At 53.0% G+C, this 24,433-nt stretch overlaps 1 protein-coding gene and 1 long non-coding RNA gene across 2 annotated transcripts; both read right to left on the bottom strand.

Annotated features, from left to right (window-relative positions):
* Nucleotides 1-7,963: 7,963 nt before the first annotated feature.
* Nucleotides 7,964-15,715, bottom strand: LOC109257916 (NUT family member 2G-like). Its single transcript, XM_053908623.1, has 7 exons — nucleotides 15,371-15,715; nucleotides 12,716-13,433; nucleotides 12,101-12,229; nucleotides 11,620-11,759; nucleotides 10,877-11,163; nucleotides 9,187-9,303; nucleotides 7,964-8,821 (listed from the first exon to the last, which is right to left on the bottom strand). Exons 1-7 carry the CDS (start codon nucleotides 15,384-15,386, stop codon nucleotides 8,066-8,068), a joined length of 2,163 nt encoding a protein of 720 aa, XP_053764598.1. The 5' UTR covers nucleotides 15,387-15,715; the 3' UTR covers nucleotides 7,964-8,065.
* Nucleotides 15,716-18,032: 2,317 nt separating this feature from the next.
* LOC109261857 (uncharacterized) lies at nucleotides 18,033-19,380 on the bottom strand. Its single transcript, XR_002077546.2, has 2 exons — nucleotides 19,201-19,380; nucleotides 18,033-18,772 (listed from the first exon to the last, which is right to left on the bottom strand). It is a non-coding gene; the product is annotated as an uncharacterized LOC109261857 (long non-coding RNA).
* Nucleotides 19,381-24,433: the final 5,053 nt, after the last annotated feature.

Genomic DNA, 24,433 nt, shown 5'->3' with positions numbered 1-24,433 from the left:
TCATTGTATTTTACTTTATTTTGTTTTGTTTTATTTTATTTTTGGATCTAGATCCTTTGATCTTTTATCAAGCACACCAAAACACACCCAGGATCTAGTTTTATTGTTTGTTTTAGTTTCTGCTTAGTTCTTGGTTTTTTGTTTGTGTAGTCGTTTCTTTTCTTTCTTTGCTTTTTTCTGGACAAAATGACAAGATGGAGGAACTCGCCTGAAAAGAAAGAACAGGCAATAGAACTCATGACCAGGGATTTAATCAAAACTGATATAAATAAGATGTCTGAACTAGAATTTAAAACCGTAATTATAAGAATACTAGCTGGGGTTGAAAAAAAAGCATAGACTATGCCATAAAATCCCTTTCTGCAGAGATAAAAGAACTAAAATCTAGTCAGGCTGAAGTAAATATGCTATAGCTGAGATGCAATCTCCAATGGAGGCCATGACAGCAAGGAAGGACAAAGTAGAGCAGTGAATCAGTGATACAGAAGACAAATCATGTAAACTCATGAAGCTGAAAGAAGAGGGAAACAAAGGCCAAAGATCACAATACAAGACGTAGAGAACTCAGCAACTTAGTAAACAGGAATAACATTCACATCATACGAGTCCCAGAAGAAGAAGAAAGAGAAAAGGGGACAGAGGTTTATGTGAGCAAGTTATAGGTGAATACTTTCCTAATCTGGGGAAGGACACAGACATCAAAATCCAAGAATACAGAGAACTCCCACTAAATTCAACAAAAACTGACCATCACCAAGGCCTATCATAGTCAAATTCACAAAATACACAGACAAGGAAAGAATCCTGAAAACAGCAAGGGAAAAAAAGTCCTTAACCTACAAGGGAAGACAGATCAGGTTTGCAGCAGACCTATCCACAGAAACTTGGCAGGCCAGAAAGAAGTGGCAGGATATATTCAAAGTGCTGAATGGGAAAAATATGCAGCCAAGAATTATTTACCCAGCAAGGCTGTCATTCAGGATAGAAGGAGAGATAGAGTTTCCCAGACAAATAAAAACTAAAGGAGTTCATGAACACTAAACCAGCCCTGGAAGAAATTTTAAGGGGGATTCTTTGAGTGGAGAAAAAAGTGAAAGCAAACAAAGAACAAAAGCAACAAAAACTAGAAAGGACCAGAGAACATAACCATAAATACCAACTCTACAAGCAACACAATTAAACTAAATTCATATCTTTCAATAATCAGTCTGAATGTAAATGAACTAAATGCTCCGATCAAAAGAGATTAGGTATTAGAATGGATAACAAGACAAGATTCATATATATGCTGCCTACAAGAAACTTGTTTTAGACCTAAAGACACCTGCAGATTGAAAGTGAGGGGATGGAGAATCCATCATGCTAATGGATGTCAAAAGATATAAGCCATACCTATATCAGACATAATAGACTTTTTTCTTTAAATGTTTATTTATTTATTTATTTATTTGTTTGTTTTGAGAGAGAGGAAGAGAGAGAGAGAGAGAGAGAGACTGGGGGAGGGGCAGAGAGAGAGGGAGATAGAGAATCTCAGGCAGACTCCACACTGTCAATGCAGAGCCTGACATGGGGCTCAATCCCACAAACATCAGATCATGACCTGAGCCGAAATCAGTTGGACACTTAACGAACTGAGCAACCCAGGTGCACCAGATAAACTAAACATTAAAACAAAGACTGTAACAAGAGATGAAGAGAGGCATTGTAGCATAATTAAGGGGTCTATCCATCAAGAAGATCTAAGAGTTGTAAATATTTATGCCCCCAGCTTGAAAGAACAGAAATATATAAATCAACTAATGACAAACATAAATAAACTCACTGATAATAATACAATAATAATTGGGGATTTAACACCTCACTTAAAGCAATGGACAGATCATCTAAGCAGAAAATCAACAAAAAAACACAATGGCTTTGAATAACACACTGGACTGGATGGAGCTAACAGATATATTCAGAATATTTCATCTAAAGCAGAAGAATAAACATTCTTTTTGAGTGCACATGGAACATACTGGGTCACAAATCAGTCCTCAACGAGTATAAAAAAATGTATTAAAAAATACCATACATATTTTTGAATCACAATGCTATGAAATTTGATGTCAACCACAAGAAAAAATTTGGAAAGCCCTCAAATACATGGAGGTTAAAGAACATCTTACTAAAGAATGAATGAGTTAATCAGGATATTCAATAAAAAATTTAAAAATACATGGAAGCTAATGAAAATGAAAACACAACAGTTTAGACTCTTTGGGATTCAGCAAAGGCAGTCCAAAGAGAAAAGTATATAGAAACTCAGGCCTATCTCAAGAAGCAAGAAAGATCCCAAACACACAAGGTAATGTTACACCTAAAGGAGCAGCAAATAAGGCCTAAGGCCAGCAGAAGAAGGGAAATAATAAAGATTAGAGCAGAAATAAATTATAGGGAAACAAAGAAAAATAGTAGAACAGATCAACAAAGCAAAGAACTGGTTCTTTGAAAGAATTAACAAAATTGATAAACCCCTAGCCAGACTTATCAAAAAGAAAATAGAAGGACCCAAATAGATAAAATAACAAATGAAAGAGGAAATATCACAAACAACATCACAAATACAAATAGTGATAAGATAATACTATGAAAAATTATATGCCAATAAACTGGGTAATCTGAAAGAAGTGCACAAATTCCTAGAAGCTCACACACTACCAAGACTGAAGAAATAGAAAATTTGAACAGACCCATAGTCAGCAAAGAAACTGAAACAGTAATTAGAAATCTCCCAACAAACAAGAGTTCTGGGCCAGATGGCTTCCCAGGGGAATTCTACCAGACATGTAAAGAGTTAATACATATTCTTCTCAAACTGTTCCAAGAAATTGAAGTGGAAGGAAAACTTCCAACTCATTCTATGAAGCCAGTATTACCTTGATTCCAAGACCAGACAAAGACCTCACTAAAAAGGAGAATTACGGGCCAATATCCCTGATGAAACTGAATGTAAAAATTCTCAACAAGATACTAGCAAATCAAATTCATTTACAATTGCACCAAAACCTATAAGATACGTGGAGATAAGCCTAACCAAAGAGGTAAAAGTTCTATACTCTGCAAAACTATAGAAAGCTTATGAAAGTAATTGAAGAAGACACAAAGAAATGGACAAATGTACCATTCTCATGAATTGGAAGAACAAATGTTGTTAAAATGTCAAAGACATTTGAGGTCAAAAGACCTCAAATAGCCAAAGTAATGTTGAAAATGAAAACCAAAGCTGGACGCAGCACAATTCTGGACTTTAAGCTGTATTACAAAGCTATAATCCTCAAGACAGTATGGTATTGGCACAAAAGCAGACACATAGATCAATGGAATAAAATAGAGAACCCAGATATGGTCCCACAAATATATGGCCAACTAATCTTCAACAAAGTAGGAAAGAGTATCCAATGAAAAAAAGACAGTCTCTTTAGAAAATGGTGCTAGGAGAACTGGACAGCAACATGCAGAAGAATGAAACTGGACCACTTTCTTATGCCATACACAAAAATTAATTCAAAATTGATGAAAGACCTAAATGTGAGACAGGAAACAATCAAAATCCTAGAAGACAACATAGGCAGCAACCTCTTTGATCTCAGCTGCAGCAACTTCTTCCTAGACACGTCTCCAGCGTCAAGGCAAACAAAAGCCAACATGAACTATTGGGACTTCATCAAGATAAAAACCTTCTGCACAGCAAAGGAAACAAAAGATAGTCTACGGAATTGGAGAAGATATTTTCAAGCAACATATCTATAAAGGGTTAGTATCCAAAATCTATAAAGAACTTGTCAAACTCAACACCCAAAAAACAAACAACTGAGTTTAGAAATGGGCAGAAGACATGAATAGACACTTTTCCAAAGAAGACATCCAGATGGCCAACAGACACATGAAAAGATGCTCAACATCACTCATCATCAGAGAAATACAAATCAAAACCACAATGAGATACCACCTAACATCTGTTAGAATGGCTAAAATTAACAACGCAAGAAACAACAGATGTTGGTGAGGAGGTGGAGAAAGATGAACCCTGTTGCACTGTTGGTGGGAATGCAAACTGGTACAGCCACTCTGGAGAACAGTATGGACGTTCCTCAAAACTAAAAATAGAACTACCTTATGATACAGCAATTATACTACTAGGTATTTAACTAAGGGTACAGAAATGCAGATTTGAAGGGGTATATACACCATAATATTTATATCAGCATTATCAACAATAACCAAGCTGTGGAGAGAGCCCAAATGTCCATCAACTGATGAATGGATAAAGAAGATGTAGTATAAATATACAATGGAATATTACTCAGCCATGAAAAGAATGAAATCTTGCCATTTGCAGCAACGTGGATGGAGCTAGAATGTATTATGCTGAGCAAAATAAGTCAATCAGAGAAAGACAATACCATATTATTTCATTTATATGTGGAACTTAAGAAAGAAAAGAGATGAACATATGGGAAAAGAGGCGAATCAAGGAGAGAGGTAAACAAACCACAAGAGATTCTTTTTCCTCTTGAACATTATGCTGATTAAAATAAACCTGTCACAAAAGAAAAAATATTGTATGATTCCCTAATCACTCATATGAAGTATCTAAAGTAGTCAAAATCATAGAAAGAGAAAGTGGAAAGGTGGGTTGCCCAAGTCTGGGGAAGGGGGAGGGAGGACTAGTGTTTAATGTGTACAGAGTTTCAGAACTAGAAGATGAAAACATTCTAGAGATCTCTTGCACAGCAATGTGAATATACTTAACACTACTGAACTGTATACTTCAAATGGTTAAATGATTTTAAAAAGGTAGAAAACAGAGGCATAAATATTCACAACATAGGGTCAGTCAACATATTTTTAGGTCTGGCAAAATGGCACAAACAACAGAAGAAAAAATACATACATTGGACTTCATCAAAATTAAATACCTTTTTACTGCAAAGAACTCTATTGACAAACTAATAAACAGCCTGCAGAATGGGAGAATATTTTTGCAAATCATCTCTGAATAAAAGATTTTATCTAGAATATATAAAGAACTCTTACAACTCAATAATAAAGGACAAATAAACCAATGAAGAATGGGCAAAGGATAAATATATATCACTCCAAAGAAGTTACAGAAATGGCCAGTAAGCACATAAGATGCTCAACATCAGGGAAATGCAATCCAAAACGACACTGAAAGCCCACTTCAGAACCACAAGAATGACCATTAGCAAAAACAAACAAAAACAAAAACAAAAAACAAACAAACTAGATGGTAGGAAGCATTGGCTAGAATGTGGAGAGAACGTAGAATCCTAATACACTGCTAGTGCAAACATACAAAATGGTGCAGGCACTTTGGAAACAGTCCAACAGTTTCTGAAAAGGTTGAATATAGAGATTTCAAACAATCCAGCCGTTCCACTTTTAGATATATAGCCATGAGAAACGAAACATGCATCCACACAAAAGTTCACAGAATTATTCGTATTAGCCAAAAGTAGAAACAACCCAAATGTTTGGCAACTAATCCATGGATTTAACAGACAGTAGTACATCCACACAATGGGATATTATTGAAAATGTGCAAACACGAGTGAAACATGGAAACCTTATTCTACGTAAAAGAAAGCAGACATAAAAGGATTATCATATAATCCCATTCATACAGAAGTGCAGAATGTGGGAATGTATAGAGACAAAGGAATGAATGGGTGCTTAGGCCTGATGTCCACATGGGAAGACAGGGGGACGGCGAGAGGGTACAGGATTTCTTTTGGGGCTGATGAAACGTTCTATAATTTATTGTGGTAACGGTTACAAATTCTATAAACAAGCTGAAAGCCATAAAACTGTACACTTCAAATGAGTGAATTGTATTTCATGTGAATGTCTAAAAACAGTTTTTATTTTATAATTAGGCTAGAGAAATTTGTCAAAATGCTAACGTTGCCTATATCTAGGTGTTGTCTATTGTGGTTTCTATTGCATTTTTTTCATTTTTTCTATAAGCTTGAAACATTCCTACTGAAATTACCCCTTTTTCTAAAATGGAAAATAAGCAGGTAGTGTGAATGCAGGCCATCTGGGATCTATGGACCCTTGTCGGCTCGTTTAGAATCCCAGAGGAATCTCCTAGCATCACCTAGGGTATGGTCTGTGTCCAGCACAGACCTGTTCTGATGATCTGATGTCCTGGTTCTGATGACATCAGGCTGGTGACAGTGACATACCATTGTGTGACTAGTGCCTTGGGGGCTCTCCTTCTCTACATTATGAAGGATGAGAACATCAGCATCTGGCCAGTTTCATTAACAGACTGTGCAGGAAGAGCAATTAACAATGACCACCCCCCGAGTAAATAAATTAGGAGCCTTACAATTGGGGATGCCTCTTTAGTTTGTGGTTGGAAAACATCTTTTAATGTCCATGCACTTTGTACGAATTCACACAATACACGGCCCTGAAGCATGATCTTCGGAACGAACCACGACAAAGGACGTTCCAAAGGACAGACTATGGGAGGAGGGTGGAGACTGGCCTTCAGAGACTGCGGTGAAGTAGGGAAAATGAACCCTCACACAGCCCAGCTTAATCGCAAGATATTTTGCTAAAATGAGCACCGAGAGAGAGCCCAGGCTGGCACGCAGGCATCCCAGACGGACGGGCCCTCAGACTCCGTGAGTCACGTCCAGGGCCTCCCAGGAGACCTGCGAGGCTGTGGGGACTCGTGCCAGCTCATCTGGAGGAAGGGTCCCGTCAAGTAGGTCGTGGGGACCACAAGTGGGGACTTTCCGAGCCCTCTGATTCCCGGCCCAGAATCTCCAGAGCAAATGCTTGTAGGGGTTCCGGGGATGGCTCAGCACTGTCTGTCCTAACCACTGGCCACGGACACCATCTTTCTCTGCCGGAGCCCCCTAAGACACCCGTGCCCAGTGATGGCTGATGACCGATGGAGGCATGGGTGCGGGCAGGCCTCCCCAAGATCAGCGTTTGGGGAGCATGGGGGCACCCTGGCCAGGATTCCCCAAACCAGCCTGCTCTCCCCCTTCCCGCCCAGCGCACAGTGACCTGTAGGACACCCCGCAGCTCGGAATGAAGAACAAACGTGCAGCCAGGACAGGGGGGCCGCAGGGAGCCCGACTGCCCGGGTGCCATCAGAAGACATGACACCGTCATCAGTGGGGACAGGCGTGCACCTGGATGCGAGGGAGTTCCCCACGACTCCATGGCTACTTTGAGGGGTTTCTTCTTAGGGGAGCAGGAGGAGGACTCTGGAGCCAACGCTGTGTGGCAGCCGCCCTGGCGCCCGTGACTGCCCTCATCCCCTGGCCTCCCGGAGCCCACGGTCCTCAGAAAACGGTGAAGCCTGGCTCCCTCCAGGCTCCCTGTGGAGGCCCAGTGAGCTGACCGGGAGGTGCCGCCTGGGACAGCACACGCACACCCCGGCTGGTGGCCCCCGAGTCCCGCCTCGTGCTTTCCCCGAGTCCATCCTCACGGGGATGAAGAGGACCCCCCCATCCCTCATATTTCAACGGTCCCACTGGGACTCGAAGATGCTCCTCATACCAGGAGGCCAGAGCCCCAGAGCCTGTCCCCTGAGGCCAGGCCTTCTGCCCTCCCTCAGGCCCACACAGGGAGCCTTGGAGGAGCCAAGGAGGATGTAGCCTCCCCCCAAACCCCCCCCTCCCCGCCCCAGCTCAGCCCCATGGCTGGACGCCGCAGGGAGGCAGAGGGCAGCTCCCGGAGAAGACAGGGCTGACTGCAGACTGCACTCTGGAAGATGGTTGTGGTGCAGAGGGCGCCCATCCCTGGATGTTCAGGGACGCACATGGTGACCGCAAGCCCCTGGAGGCCCCTCTCAGACCCCTTCCCTCCGGCCAGGGCATCTCCATGCAGCGGCCCAGACGCATTTCCCAGCAAAACCATCTTTATTCCCACGTACACGCAGCGCCCCTGGGGGCTGCTGCCACCCCGCCCGCAGTCGTGCCCTCCCCCTCTCCCCCCAGCCAGGATCAGCACTGAAGGGTGGGCCCAGGGCTCCCTACGGGCTGCAGTGCTGCTTTTTCCTCCTCCCTGGGACAAAGGAGCCACACCTTCTCTTTGGAGGCAGAGAGGGCCGAAGCAGCCCCACGGCCAAGGCCCGCACCGAGCCCCTGAGGCTGGCCCCTGCGAGGGGCGTCTTGCCGGCAGCGGCCAGACCCGCACACAGAGCCCGCTTTCTGGACTTGGCAGCTGGGGGAGCGGCTGGGCCGCGGCCTATTCTCTGAGCAGCGGGGGCCTGGGGAGCTCCCCGCGGCCCGCGCCCTCCAGGGCTGGGGAGGCCCGGGGCAGGAGCAGGACACTGGGAGAGCCCCCAGGGCAGCAGGCTGTGCCGAGAGGCCAGGAGGAAGGCCAGGCTGGGCAGCTCCTCCTCGTCCTCACTGGACCCATCTGCTGGCCTGCCAGGCTCCCTAGCAGGGGGGGCCTCTCTGAACACGGGGGCATCCCTGGGGTCCGGCCGAGGAGGGGTGCGCCCTGGCCCCTGGGGAGGAGAGGAGAGCCCGCCAGCCCGGAGGGCAGGCAGCTCCTGTTGTCCTGGAGACGCGGCAAAGGATCTGGGTCTGCACGGGTGCGCGTGTGCCCGGCTATGCCTCCGGAGGTCCTGGCACTCGCTCTCTGCTGGGCAGGCCTCACGGCTGACCCCTGGCCGGGCCCTGGCCTCACCCTCGGGCCCGGAGTCCAGTGTCGCTGCACAGTGACTCGGGGTTGTGGGCACACCGTCCTCCACCGCCAAGGCCACCAGTCTCTTCTCTACCAGCTGGGAGGAGGGAGGTGACGGTGACTGGCCAGCACGGGAGTGTGAGAGGGGAGGTGGGACGGTGGCATGGGGGGCGGAGGGGGGGGGGTGGGAGGAGGGGACGGGTGGCCCGTGAGGCCCTGGCTCTCCTGATATCCCCCTGAGTCCCTCCCTCCCTCCCCAGGCTCCCCATCCTGTAGATGCCATTCTCTGCTCAGTACCTGCCCTGGAGCTCGCCTCCCCAGTGCCATGCCTCCTAGGCAGGGGAGCGGGGGACCGCGTCACGTGTGCCTCTGTACTGAGTGCCCCCCCTTCCCCTGGCTCACCTGGGTCCCCTCCCTCCCCTGGCTCAGGTCCTCTCCTGCGTCTCTCTTTGCCCTGCTCACCTCTGCAAGGGAGAGTCCTTCCTCCTGCTCCAATTGCTCAGCGAGGGCCAAAAGATCCAGCTGTGGTTCTGAAGAAAGCAGTTCTGCCAGGAATCGCGGGTGAAGGACTGCCTCCACCTGGGACAGAAGGAACAGGCTGTGGGCACCTTGGCAGGGGGCACCTGTGAGCCAAGGAGGACCCGGAGGGAAAGTGGTAACGTGAAGCCCCACCCCGCCTTCTGCACAAGGCAGGATGTTTGAACCATCATGGTCACTGGCTGCACGCACACGCAGACAGGCGCACACGCACGCACACACATGCACACACAGGCACACATGCAGACAACACAATTTCACACACGCATACACAGAGAGAAAGCCTATACATACATACATACACACATAAAAAAGACACACAAACGCATATGCACACACCCCCCCAACACATATGTGCCCACACAGAGACACAGAAGCATTCAAATGGTAGACACCAACATATCCTCACAAACATATGCATGCACACACAGACATGCACGTACACATACACACAGGCCACACACAGACACCCACACAGGCTCACCCACACCTGCACATGTGCACACACACACAAGTACACACACATTCATGTACACAAGTACCCACACAGGCACACTACACATAGGCACAAACACATGCATGGACGCACACGCACACACGTACACACAGGTGCACCCTACACGCAGGCACACTTACATGCACGTAACCACAGTCACACAAGTACACAGACATACAAACCCTTGCATGTACGTTCATGCACCCAAGTACACACATGCACACACACACAGGCACACACACATGTATGTAAGCACGTTCACTCAAGTACACACACATACAAACACTTGCATGTATGTACACACACTCAAGTACACGCACATGCACACACATACATAGACGCACAAACACACAAGTATACACATATGCATACACACAAGTACCCGCAAGCACACTACACGCAGGCACACACATGCACATAAGCACATTCACACAAGTACACATACAAACAAACCCTTGCATGTACGTACATGCACACAAGTACACACATGCACACACACACAGGCAGATACACATGCACCTAAGCACATTCACTCAAGTACACATACAAACAAACCCTTGCATGTACGTTCATGCACACAAGTACACACACGCACACTACATGCAGGCACACACACGTGCACGTAAGCACATTCACACAAGTACACGCACATGCACTCACATACATGTATGTACATGCACACAAGAGCACACACACATGCACCCTACACGCAGGCACACACACATGCACGTAAGCACGTTCACACAAGTACACACACAAACACTTGCATGTATGTACATGCACTCAAGTACACGCCCATGCACACACATAAATGGACGCATATGCACACAAGTATACACACATGCATGCACGCAAGTACCCACACGCACATGCACATAAGCACATTCATTCAAATACACACACATACAAACCCTTGCATGTACGTACATGCACGCAAGTACACACATGCTCATAAGCACATGCACGCAAGTACACACACGTGCACACACACGTGCCTGCACACACAGCTCAGGAACGAGGAACAGAGCTTGATCCCAAAGGCCTAGGCACAGCCCCACTCCGGGTGTCGGAGTGGCAATGCCTGGGATCTTCCAGACGCCAGGCTGTGGGCCAGCCCACCTTGGTGATGAAGTCTTCCTGGGAACACAGCTTGTCAATGTAGCTGAGAAGACCCAGGTCCAGGTAGATGGCGTCCTCGTCCTGCTGTGGCTCCTCTCCGTCCTGTTCCCATTCACCCGCTAGCGCCCCCGGGGCTGAGCAGGCAGGCCCCAGCAGCCCCTCCATGATGTCCACGTACTCTCTCACAGCCTCAGGGGGGATCTCCTTGGGTGCCTTGGGCTGCGGGGGTCTGTGTGGCTGCGGGCAGGGTGGCTGGGCCCTGGAGCCGGCCTTCCTGGGAATGCAGGCTGAGGCAGAGAGGGAACGAGGGAGGAGGTGAGAGGGGCTCCAGCTTGCTTGTGGAGAGGGCAGGGTTTGGGGGACACTGATGTCGGTGGGGCTGGGTCGGGGCCACCTGAAGCCACAGGCACCCTGGGACGGGGGAGCCGAGGGGAGGAGCACCTAATAGTGTCTCCTGTGAGCAACAGAGGACCCACCGATTCTCCAAGGGTCTCCCCCCGCAGCCCGCTTTCCAGGCAGTTTCGTTGGGTCCCTTGACAGGGAGGTGGGAGAGTAGTCACCAACTTGGCCAGGTCAATATCTCACGGTGACAAAGGGCAGCTACGACCCCAGGCTCTCTGCGGCTGGTTTGGTTGAAAGACCAAGGCCCACGTGAAGGAGGAGAGACAGGACTGGGGACAGCGGCCTTCCCTAGGCCCCACTGCCTTCGGCCGCCAGCTCCCTTGGGAATGCGGGTGCTGTACCTGGCTGCCGGCCCCCCTCCAGGGCTGGGGACCCCTGGGTTCCAGGCTTGGGTGGGGCTGGAGCAGATGGGCCCTGGGCCACCTTCACCCACTGCAGCTTCTGAATCTGTATCTCCTCCTCTGCCTCAAACTCCATGAACCTGGGGGTGAGGAGACCCAGGCCACACTGAGGAGGGGCCCGGCCGTGGAGCCCAGCAAAGGCGGAGGCCGTGGGGGGACCGGAAGAGGCAGTGCCCGGCAGCGGCAGCCATGGTCCTGGCCCCCCAGGAGGCAGCAGGCTGGCCGATCCGGCCCGGCCCAGCCACAGCGGGGGTCCCACCTCCCCTGGGGTTGCAGGTTCAGCCCCCATCCTGAGACCTTCACATGGAGGCAGGGGTGGGTGTCGATCAGGTTGGGGTTGAAGCCTGGGCAGGTAGGTGAGGAGGACCCTGTGCTCAGCCCGGCCTCACGCCCACCAGCTGGGGCTGGGACCCTGACTCACTTTCCTGCCATCTCGTAGTAGATGACCCGGTCAAAGTTGCTTCTGCACTGCCACTCCTGCACGGCCCGCCACACTCCCTCCTCCAGCGTCATGGTGGGCTTCAGGCGGGCCAGGGACCGAAGCACCGGGCTGCAAGCCCTCGGGGTCAGGCGGTGGCTGCGGCCTGGTGGCCCCCACCCTGCCCCACTCCCGCCCTGTGCAGCACGTGTCCCCCGCCCAGCGTGACTCAGTGCTGGCAGGTGACAGGCGGTGTCTGGCCATGCAAACCAGCCCCCTCCAGGCGAACACTGTCACTGCCTCACACTGGGCAGCCCCGGGCCCTGGGCTCCAGGCTGACCACCCACCCGCACCTGGATCAGGGAGCTCTTTGCCCCCGGACCCTGCGTTCCATACTGACGATACTGAGCGTGCCGTGCCAGGCAGTGAGCCGGTCCCCCGGTCCCCTGCTGGAAGTGCCGTCACCCCATGTCCGGGGGGGGGACCCCAGAGGACCCGCGCCGCACTGCCTTCCCAGAGCGGCACTGGCTCACACCCTCCTCTCCTCACCCTGAGGCCCCCGCCCTGGGCACACCCCAGGATCCTGGCTGAGGGCAGCGGGGGGCAGAAGGCGCTCACATGAGAAAGCAGGAGAGGGCTTCGGCGTCGGGGCTCTGCGGGAGGTGCCTGCGGGCCAGGACCTTGAAGCACTGCCAGCGCCTGAAGTTCTCGTACACACTCTTGGGGCTACAGGAGTCCGCGGGCGAGGCCTTGGCGGGGCCACTGGCCAGGCTGCCCTCCCTGGCAGCTGCGGGGGGCTGCGGCCCTGCGGTCACTGGGGGCACCATGGGGGCCAGCCGGACAGCCAGGGGGGGAGCCTGAGGCCGAAGGCCTGGGGTGGAGCCTCCCTTGCCGGCCCAGGTGCCCCCGACGGCTGGGGCGGACACGCTGCTCTCCGCTGCCGACGTTGCCAGGAACAGGGGTGTGGGACACGCAGCACCCCCACAGAGGGCCCCGGGAGGACTCCAGTGAACAGGGGCCTGGGTGAGGACGACGGTCTGAGTCTGGGGGGCATCTGCGGGCCCCCACTCTGACCTGACCTGGACGATGACGTTACAGGCCCGGGTCCCAGCTGGGCCATGGACGGCATCTCCTGCCACCAGCGGTGTCCTGCAGAAAGTGGGCAGCACCACGGGGCTGCAAGGCGTGAATGGCGGGGTCACGTGGGGCGGCGAGTGCTGCCCCCGGGGTGACCAGTGCGAGGCGCCAGCAGCAGGTGGAGGAAACGGCTGTGCCGTCAAAGAAGACACGGAGGCCTCTGGGTCCATGGCCACATGCGGTCCCAGCACTGGAGATGCTGTGGACAGAAGGGAAGGGCCGGATCGAGTCGGAGAATCGCAGCCAGGACGCAGGATCCTGGGCCCCTGTGCTCACTAGGGAGGGGGGTGGGGAATCGCAACACGGGAGGGACACTTACAGGAAAAGGTGCGGTTTGCAAGTGTCCTGGAGTGACTTCCATGCTCTGGCCTCCAGACGACAATTACTGTCCCCGCCCTTCTCAACAAGACAGCCTGCCTGCCTGGAAGAGGCAGCCTTGGCCAGCACTGACTCTGGGAACCTCCCCAGGACCCCAGACACCACCCTCCATCCTCACGGGCTGTCCTCCTGGACGAGGGGCTGGGTGGACATCTGCCCTGTGGGAAATGCCCTCGGCCGGCTCCCAGGCAGCTTGGGTTCTGCTCCCAGGTACGTCCGAGTCACCTGAAGGGCCTTTGTGAACGGGCAGCGTCTAAACCATTTGAGCCCCTCTCCTGCTCAGACCCCCAATGCCCGACAGTATAATTCCCTCCCTTTCTTCCCGTCCTAACATAAGAAAACAAACGCTTGTAATATCTTTCTCCCTATAAACGCGGCCTCCAAGCCCCCACGTAACCCTGTCTTAGGAACCCCCACATCCCACACGCATCACGGGCCAGGTTCTGCCACCGCTCAGCAGCTCGGATCCTGGGAGAGTGTGAGGCGGGCATCACGTTCCCTGGTTCCTGTCACTCGCAGCCACGGTGGCTACAGAAGATTAGCAAAGGGCAATGCAGAGGGGGCAGCGGGGCTGTTGGGGTGGGGGGACTCTGGAGCTGGGTCACGTGGGACTGGTTGTGGGAATGCAGGCTTCTGTGGTCTTCCCCTTCCAGCTCCAACAGTGAAAGTGAAGACACACGAGGAGCCCAGCATGAGCCCAGTGCCAGAAGGAAAAGGGGCTGGATCCTGTGCCTGTTCATGAAGAACCCATGCAGGTCCTCGTTCGGGAGGACAAGGGACACACCTGCACATCTAACTGATCAACAGGTGTCCCACGACATGTGATACAACCAGAGAAGATGGTCCTCCCGTCCAGGCTCCCCTCCTACCCCCTGTAAGGAGGACTCAGCTTTCACAGATGCTGCTTGGGACACCCAACCACACTACACTCTGTTCCCCATCCACGGCACAGGGACGAGGAATACAAGCAGACTCTTCACCTCAAAGGTGGCTCCCAGGGCTGAGGGTTGGCCAGGAAACACTGGACAAGATGAAGCAGGTGGAAGGACCGCACGTCCTCAAGAGGAAGAGGGACCCAGAACAGCTGAGGAACCCAAGGCCTACCTTGGTTGAGGCCACCGGATGCCCTGTCCCTGCTGAATCTACGAAAAGGGTCACCTGGGCTGGGGAGAAGTCAGCTCTGGGCTGGAAGGAGTGGAAGTCCTGGGCCGGGGGTGTTAGAGGAACTTCCAGCCCCGCTCCCGGGGAGGACACTGGCCATAAGACCGCGCCACTGAACCACGTCCTGGCTCAGACCATCTCCCCCCACATCCCTATCAGGCACTATGGAGACCCAGAATCTGCAGTCAAGTCCCTTGGAGGCTATGGTGGGGGAGGTCCAGGTGTCTGAGGAATACCACACCCGGCTGTCCTTTCCCTGGGACCCTGCCTGTGCCACCACCATGACACGGTGCCACCTCTCCTACAAACTGTCAAAGTGGTGTGTGACTCAGAGACACGCAGTGTGCCTGCCTCCATCCGTTCTCCACACCCAGGGCGTTTCCCCTACGAGGTCTCGACCCGGCCTCCTCCCCAGGGTCCTTGCAGGTTTCCACGGGCTCCCAGCCTCCCAGATGAGCTGTCCTTGGCCCCCACCCTCTTTCCCTACTCAACACCCACCCCCGCCCCCATGTGCCCCTGTCCAAGTGTCACATTTGAATCCCACGGATTTGAGGGATGGCAGGCACGCAGACACACCTGCCCAACCCACAGGCTTACCTCCTTCTGAAGCCATCCCCGCAGGCTCGGGCAGGGACCACTGCTACCCTGCAGCCACCACAATGAGAAACGTCGAGTCCAGGTCCCAGACAGCGACCTGCTCCAGCAGATGCTCAAGATCCAATTAAGGAGGGAAAAGTTTGAATGTAAACAGGGACAGAATGTAGGGCTCCTGACATTCTGCAGCGGGGGAGGGGCCGAGGGCCAGGGCCCTGGGTGGGGGTGGGGAGACATTCCCTGAGGGCTCTGGCAGGTAGGCAAGGACCACAAGTCCCTCTCAAATGACACAGGGGCAACACAATTGCTGTGTGCCTTTTGAGGCAATTTATACAAGTTGCTCAGATTCCGAGCACCGAGGTGTTACTCGGTGGTCCTTTGCTTCCCTTTTCATCCATCGGCTGAGTTTGCGTCCCTCAACCCACTCTGCTTCCCACCTGGCTCTTGACTCACTTCAACCGAGGCCGGACTTTCTGAACAAGATTCAGAACATGTATTCTGATGAACACATGGGTCCTGAAGGCCACATGGAACTCAGCTTCCAAATTAGCATGGTCTCAGCAGATCCTGCGTGCGTGCTTGCACATGGGTCCTTCTGTCCTCGCCGCCCTCCGGCGCTGGAGGCTGCTCAGCCTCAAGCAGGATGAGCCTTACTAATGCTCTCCTCTGCTGGAAAGCCCCAGCCTATCAGACAAAGGTCGTGCAGCCTACACATGCAGGACCAGAAATCACTACTTTTTGTTTCCCAGCATCCTGTGCTGTCATTCAACATTGACTGTTAACATTTCTCCTTCTTTTAGTGGAATATCTCAAAGAATCAATAGCTTTGTGTGGTTCAATGTCAAAGGACATAAAGGAATATGCAGTGATGACTCTTCCTCCCACCTCTTACTCCTGGGCACCAAGCCCCTTTCTCGCAGGAAACCAGTGTTATCTGTGACGTTCAAATCTTCAGAGAGACGGATTATGCAACTAAGAGTACATGTCAGCTATTTTCATTTTCAAAAAATGCTTGTATTTTTTTCTCTGGCTAAAAGTTGACACATATTCCAAAATATGTGTGAGTGTGCCCAGTGATTGACTTTATGCTGATACTGTGGCTCCTGTCCTTATTTCTGGAGACTGGATTCTGGGAACATGTAGTTCTACAGTCCTTTACATTTCAAGGACCCTGTAGAATAGGGTGGCTGGATTTAGCATATGAAATAATGGATGCTCAGGTGAGTTAGAATTTCAGATAATAGGGATCAGCTTTTAGAATAATTGTGTCCCATGCAATATTTTGGATATAGCTTTTAATGGAAATTTGTTCCCAGTTGATTTGAATTTTGCATTTAGCTGGGGTTCTGTACTTTAGATGGCATCTCTACCCAAACAGTGTAATATATTCAGCTAATATTAGTCACCCTGTGAGAAAGAGAACTTGGATTAGGAGACTCAAGAGTGCTACTTTGAAAAAAAAAAAAGAGTGCTATCTTGGCTCACCCACAAAATCATTTGCCTGCGCACGCATGTGTACACACACACACACACACACACAGTGTCTATAGGCTCTTTGGGTGATATGGAATTTGGAGGCGCCAAATATACAGAATTGAGTATCTGGAATTAATGGGACTAAGGACAGAAGTAAGGGTTAGGAAACCTTCCCCTCCCTAACATCCTACAGTCCTGGTTTTCCTAGGGGTTAAAATCAATCCCCATGAAATGGATGTGCACCTGTAATCTATCCCTGACGTCCAACCCCCATTCACACAACCAGCTTCCTCTAAGTCCTAATTGGCCATTGCTAGCCTGGAAGCCCTGCGCACGGGGTTGTGTATTTCCTGTCTGCATGAGAGACCCTTGTTCTTTGGAATCCATGCTCATCAGTGCATGTGGCCCCATCTGCATGAGAATCATGGGAGCACCTCTTTAAAGTCTTGTTTGATTCTTCTTTTCAAATTGCACATCAACACCAGTTTACTGGGAAGGTTCAAAATGATATGAAAGAGCATTGGACTTTTGTGTTGTCAGAAGAGAGGACTGTTAGGAAATTGGCCAAGGGTGACGAGGGTTAAGAACCTCAGTGGTTGTCACCAATCTCTTGGGAGACCTGCTTCACTCCTGCTATCACAGCAGTGCAGCTCCTAGGATGGCAGGGTGTTGGGGAAGGAAAGGGAGGTTTAGAAGGATGGCTCCACACTGAACATACACTGAAAAAGACTCCTGGTTAAGGCACTGAAACAATTCCTTGCCCCCTTGAGGAAAAGTTGACTCCAAAGGCCACCACTGTGTGGAAACTGAACAGTGGACACCCTGATGCGGAAAGGCACTGGACTTTGAGTTCAGGACCTGGAGTTCCTCCCCCTACCCCTGCTCCGTACTATGGTCATGTAGGAGAGTCATTTCCCAATTCCTCTCCAATCTCCACACAGTTTCTAAGTTTTCTCCCAACTCCCACCCTGACAGGGCCCAGGGATTATTTATATTAGCACTTCTGGAGTGTAGGACCAGCCACCCAAAGCAGGTGAGCTCCACGGTGCAGCCCTTCAGGGCATTCCCCAGGCTTCTCCCACTTGCAGTGTGGAAGGGACTCTCCACTGGTACCCATCTTTGTGTTCTCTCTGGCAGCTGCTCTGAGCACGCTTCCTGGACGTGAGCTGGGGAGATGAGCTGAGAGCCATTCAAGCAAATCATAGTGAACTTTATTGCAAACATCCCTGCTGGGCATTGAAAAAGTGAACAACTTGGAGACATTTCTCAAGACTTGAGCTTTTATCAGGGGAAGGCTGAAATGGGTTTCAAGCAACAGCTTTGTTTTAGAGAGTTTTGAGGCAACATGTACTCAGGCACTCGTGAAAGCAGGCTCCTTCTTGTTTGCTCCCTTTGTCCACTCAGTCAACCAGTTATTGCTAAGATTTTCACTCATGGCTCAGAGGTAGGACTTGAGTGACCCTTCTCAGGGCCACTGATAAAAGATTACACTGCAGAAAAATTCTCTGGTCCCAATTCTGCAATCATTTTCGAACACTTCGAAATCTAGCGTCCAGACGTAGATGGCATCAAATTAGCCCAAATGTAACTTGGGAAGACTGGTCCTAGGAGGGAGTAAGAGCATTCCTTTAGACCCTGATCTCTGGCCGTTCCTGCATTAACTTCTGAGACAAACCCATCTCTGGACACGGATCACAGGCCTCAGAAGAGGGGTGGCCTTCCACACAAGCAAGGACGTTAGCAGAGTGGGGGATATCATGCTTGTGTCTCTTGGAGTCTGCAGCCCGTGCACTTGGGGGTGTGCCGTGCGAGGTTTCATCGTTCTGCTGTGGCTGAGAAATAGCACGAAGGTGGCAACTGGCCACGAAGAGGTTGTGGAGGTTGCAGCTTCTCCCAAGAATACTACAAAATCTGGTCAAGAAGTTGAGTCTTTTTCAAAAAATCAGTTGAAATTCTTCGCTGTTTTGAAAAGGAGGGAGGGGAGGGCAAATCGTTCCCAGCCCAGCTGTGTGACTGCATCTGTCCAGCAGGATCAAAGGCAGAGCACAAGCCTCTAAGGAGACGTCCGTGCATCCCACGTACTGAGCAGCCCGTGTATCAGCAGCTACACTAAGGAACCTAACCCGGCACAGGCAGTGCGTTCGGGAAACTCTGGGAAAGGAGGCGGGGAGGGAGGGGGCCCTTGGAGTGTTCCCCAGGTCTGCTTTCTCCGTCTGATCTGTTCCTTCATGGAACCTTCGGGCTCGGGCGTCCAAGGGGCACAGCACTTGTGGAAAGGCGGGGACGAGAAGAGGGACGGGCGGTCCGGGCCGAGGGCGGCCGTGGCCCCACCGGAGGCCGTGGGGCTGCAGGTGCACCTGGTCCCTGACTCGGTGGGAAGGCCGCGTCAGAGGGCGCGGAGCGCACGTGTGCGGTGTTACAATCGCCAGTGCTGGCTTCACAGGCGCCGGCTCCACGGCTGGACGGCCATAAAGAGTCCGTCCCGTCTGAGCTCGAGCCGCCCGAGTGGCTTCCCAGCGCGAGAGGGTCCCCTGGTGTCCTACCCCGCAGGGACCTCCAGGCGCGTCCCTGCGTGTCCTTTGCCCGCCCGCGCACGCCCAGGGGGCCGGGGCTGCAGCGCTCTGGACCCGCCCCCCGGTGCCCGCCGCGTCCGTTGAGGGGGCGTGCCGGGGAGCGCGCGCGCGTACGTGGGGGCGGGGCTCAACGGCCCTGCCGGCTGGAGGCGGTGCCCTGCCTGGCGGCCTCGTGCCACCGTGACGTCAAGTCGAGGCCAGGGTCGCGCGCTGTTAGTCGCTTAGGCGTAGCTGCGGTCGCCGTGTTAAGGCCTTAGCTTGTGTGCGCGCGTGTCACGTAGCAACCGGCCGCGTGGACGCTCGGCGACCGCCGCCGCGACAGTGAGCCGGCGCGCGAGTGTTTCGGGCGGTGTGCGGGTGTGGACCGTGCGGGGCTGAGACCGGTTCTGGGAGTCGGCGTCGGCAGCGGGGTCCCGGACGGCTGTACGTCTGGGGTCTTCCCCTGGCATCTCGACCCGGCGGTTCTGAGGCGGGTTCTTGGGCGTGTCGGCCTCGGTAAATTGGTCCCGGGCGGCGGGTCTGGGGTCTGCGCCCCGGCGTCTCGACCCAGTGGTTCTGAGGCGGGTTCTTGGGCGTGTCGGCGTCGGCAGCGGGGTCCCGAGCAGCAGCAGCGGGTCTGGGGTCTGCGCCCCGGCGTCTCGACCCGGCGGTTCTGAGGCGGGTTCTTGGGCGTGTCGGCGTCGGCAACTTGGTCCCGAGCAGCAGCGGCGGGTCTGGGGTCTTCCCGTGGCATCTCGACCCGGCGGTTCTGAGGCGGGTTCTTGGGCGTGTCGGCGTCGGCAACTTGGTCCCGAGCAGCAGCGGCGGGTCTGGGGTCTTCCCGTGGCATCTCGACCCGGCGGTTCTGAGGCGGGTTCTTGGGCGTGTCGGCCTCGGCAAATTGATCCCGGGCGGCGGGTCTGGGGTCTGCGCCCCGGCGTCTCGACCCGGCGGTTCTGAGGGGGGTTCTTGGGCGTGTCGGCGTCGGCAGCGGGGCCCCGGGCGGCCGCGCGTCTGGATGTGCGTCCCGGCGGTCGGGCTTCGGGGGCCTGGAGGGTGCGGTGGGCGGGTGGCGAGGGGCCGTCGGGGTTCCCCTCCGAGGGCGCGGGGCCGCCAGGCGAGCGGAGCACAGGTGGGGCCGCGGGAGCTTGTCCGCCGGGAGTGTGGCACGTGTGTTCGCACGTGTGGGGTAGTGCGGTCTCTACCGCCCTGCGGTAGGGCGTTTGTGAGGGAGGGGCCGAGGCCGAGTGTGAGCGTGGGCGGAGAGTCGTGTGTGGACGCTGAGTGCCCAGCTCCTCGGGCAGTTGGCGGTTAGCTGTGGGTACTGTGGGGAACGTGCGACTGTTTCCCCCTGTGACTCGGGGTCCGGTGCGAGTCGCGGCGGATTTGGAAGGATTAGGCGCGCGTGCGTAGGGGCAGGGTGTGGACGGCGCCTGCGCGTGTGAGCTTCGGTGTGTGGCGTGCTGCGTGTTACTCGGCCAGTGTCGCAGGACCACGTGGTTTAGGGTTCAGGTTCTTTTCCTGATTGTCGGCAGCTGTGTATCTATCCGTCACCAGCTGCAGGAATTATCCAAGTTGTTCGCAAGGTGTGAAGGTTTCAGGAGCATTCCAAGGGTATTTCTTTGGGTAGTGGAGCTGTGTGTGTGTGTTGGTGTGTAGAGGGCAAGTCCGTGACTCTTTCATGGCGTCGGGGGTGGGGGCGGGGGTTGACGTGCCCTCGTGATGTGGGCTTGTGCGAAGCGTTGGGGTGTGCTGGAAGTGACCTGTGCCGACTCGGGATGGTGAGTGGTGCGCATCTGTTCCTAGTTCCGTGTTGAGTGTCAGCAGGCGGGTCGCTTGAAGCAGTCAAGCTGCGAATGCTAGGTAAAAGCCACAAATGAAGCCTGTCCCTCCTTTCTCCGGGAGCATTTTCCTGAGCATTTACGAGCACACCACCGGTCTGTGTGGGTGGATGGATGGATGGATGGATGGATGAGCGAAGCAAGCATATTCAGGCATCGTTGGGTGTTGGGGGGGGGGGGTTGACTCTGTGAATTGTGAGTGTCGCTTCCGGAGCTGTGGGCCCTTGTGTGTGTGCACCGAGCCTGGTCATTCTGAACCGTTGCGTCACTCCTAATGAGGTTGGCCCACTGGTTAGGGCCAAAGCATCCCTGTAAACATTGGTGATGTGCAGATAGGTTGGGGGTGTCTGTTAGGTGGGTGGAGACTCCTTCAGCACCTGCGGTCCTGGCATCTGGGTCCCAAGTGGGATGGCCTGGTGGGCATCGATGGCTGTCGTGCAGAACCTTCACCAGTGTGTTGTTGGTGTGATGGGGATTCCTGGACGGGAGGGCGGAAGGTCGGAAGGTCTGCTCTGGCGGGCAACCCCCGCAGGTCAGCCGGGCAGCTACGGGCACTGCTGTCTCTTCTGGGGCATGGCTGCTAGGCAAGGACACCCTCCACGTGGGTTGCAGGTGGTGACGGTCTGTAGAAACATGTGTCTGCGAGAGCAGCTGCCCCAGGTGGTGGGGGATTTGGGCGATCATGCTGGTCAGCCATGTCGCTAGTTCTCAACCAGCTCATCTCAGTGGAAGCCTGAGTCCTCGGTGCTCGGCAGGACCTCTGGGGGCGGGGTGGGGGGGGGGGTCAGTGAACTGACAGGCCTGGAGTTGGGAGGCTTTGTCCCTGCAGAAGGGCTGGGGGCTGAGACCCGGGGAGACTGGGATGTTCTGCTCTGGGTAGGTATGGCTGTGATGTTCCAGAACCCTGTAGGGTATGCTCTCTTTTCTTTTCGAAGGTTCAGGGTGCTCCTAGTCCTGGGAAGCTTATCTCAGCTTCATGTTTCTCTGATGGGATGACCTGATGCTCTTTCTCTCCGTCCACATGGACCTGCAGACCCACCAGAGGGTTCAGTCAATATGGCCACCAGCTGACCACATACACAGCTGCCTCCTGCCTCCCCCTCCCTGGGACCCACCCAAGCCTTTCTGGGCCTTCCTTATGGGGAGTCTCCCACTGGCCTCTTCTCCCTCATGGTGGATCTCCCTCCAGCAAAAGGTGCCGACGTCACCTTCTTGAATGCCCCAATACCACCTCTCTTAGCACTAGCGGATTCTTAGGGCTCTCACTGCCTCCTTTGTAACCTATCCCCAATAAAGGGACAGTACGGTATGTTAATTGCAATGTGTTTTGTCGGCAAAATGGACCTTTGCCAGTTTTTTGTGTTTTAAAACAGTTTATGTTCTAAAAAGAACATGATGTAACACATGCAAGGTAGACGTTCTTGGGTTCCTTTAATTTGTTTTGTTTTTGATATGGGAAGATGTAGACCCTGAGCTTTAGGGGAGAAGAACAGGAGTGTCTCGATATCCCAAACCAGCACTGAAAACGCCCCACTCACGTGGAATGGATGGAAACGTCTGGAATGGCTGAGGCCGATCACAGCTGGTTGTTCCGGGGCCACTGGTGTTTTGGAGTGTACGTTACGGCACGTACCCTGCGTTCCCCCATCTCTCCCTGGGCAGAAGGGATCCTCTGTTCCGCACGGAGCGGCCCCTTTGGCCAGGCCATTAGGAGCTCCCACCCCTTGTACTTCGCAGCAGTTGGTGGGGATAAAGGAGCTGAACGCTCTCACCCACACTGGGCTTTGGGGGCTCAGGAGCCCTGCAGCAACACAGGAGTGGGTCTGAGGACACCCAAAAGGTGGCTGCAGAAAGGAGGCTGCTCTGATGTCTGCTGTAGGAGCTGCGCGTCCAAGGGCTTACAGCCTGCAGGGACTGGGAAAAGCAGAACGGGGTCAGTGGGACTCGGAACAGAGCAGGGAGAGGATGGGAATCAGGACGGGGCTGGAGGCAGGCTTTGACTCCGCCGGGAGAGGAGGAGGGAGCAAGTCAGGGGATGAAGTCCGCCACCCTCATCCCTCCGCCAGACCCTGCTCCTGTGGCTGCTCCTGGTTAGGGACCCTGAGAGAATGTTAGCTTGGAGGTCAGCGGTCCAGCTCCTTCCCGAGGCTCACTCACGCTTTAAACAACAAACGTGTCCATGGTGCACCCTGGTTAGAAATGCAGCGTTTAAGGAAGCTCAAGGCCTCTTCCTTGGGAGCGCCCCAGAAACAAAATTAGAAACAGTGACCGGTTTTTAATAAGTTGTATATCGGTGCTTGTAGCCTCTCCTCCTTCCATGTGCAGAGATCAGAGTTTTTGGTCAAAGTGCTGACTGGACATTGGCTAATGCTGTGCATGTGTGTGTGTGTCCGTGATGCAGCTCTGTGTTTAGTATCTGTTTTCTCCACTGGAAAGTAAGAGCCAGAAGAGGAGTCTTTACCGTGCTTGGTAAATACTTGTAGTAGCTTGGATTCTTCGGAAAACAGACCTGAACACAGAGTTTAGGGAACAGGATGTTTACTAAACAGCACCTGTGAGGGAAGAAGCAGAAAGCAGGATTGGACCCATCGATCTCTCCCCCAGACTCCAGCACAGCCTGTGCTTCCCCCACTGAACTCTCTTTCAGAGCTGTCTGTCCTCAGTTGGAGGAAACCGGCCAGGCCGCCATCAACCCGTGGGACACATGCCTTCCTGGAAAGGGGATGCCCCGTGGTGAGGCCACTGTGTGTAGCTCGGCAGTCCCTGAAGGAGCCGGGAGTCGACACTGCCTCCCGAAGGCACCCTTGCCAGCGGGGGACACCGGGCCTTCCCTGGAAAGAGGGGCAGGTGATACTTGCCGTTGTCACCAACTCCTCCCCATCGCAGTTTCTGTATATAGATTCTGAGTGTGTGGGTGTCTTCAGGTGGTGGAAACTGTGTAAGTGTGCATCGGTGTTGTGAATATTGTGAATGTTTGTACGAGCATGGAGTTTTTGTGTGTGAAGTTGGGGAGTGTGTAGGTTTGCGCTTGTGTCTGGGTGGGGGGGGGGGGCGTTGGATGGCCCTTGTATGTTGTGCTGAGCATTGTTGGGGGTCCCGAGCTGGTAGATGGTATTAAGAACCAGTCTTGGATTAAGACCTCCTTCAGCCGGTCATACCCACGCGGCCTCAGCAGGGAGCTCCCTCGGCACCTGAGC

Source organism: Panthera pardus, unplaced genomic scaffold (genome assembly GCF_024362965.1).
Source record: "Panthera pardus isolate Hobbes unplaced genomic scaffold, ASM2436296v1 HiC_scaffold_20, whole genome shotgun sequence".
Classification (NCBI taxonomy): Eukaryota; Metazoa; Chordata; class Mammalia; order Carnivora; family Felidae; genus Panthera; species Panthera pardus.
This window is presented reverse-complemented; position numbering and strand designations above follow the sequence as displayed.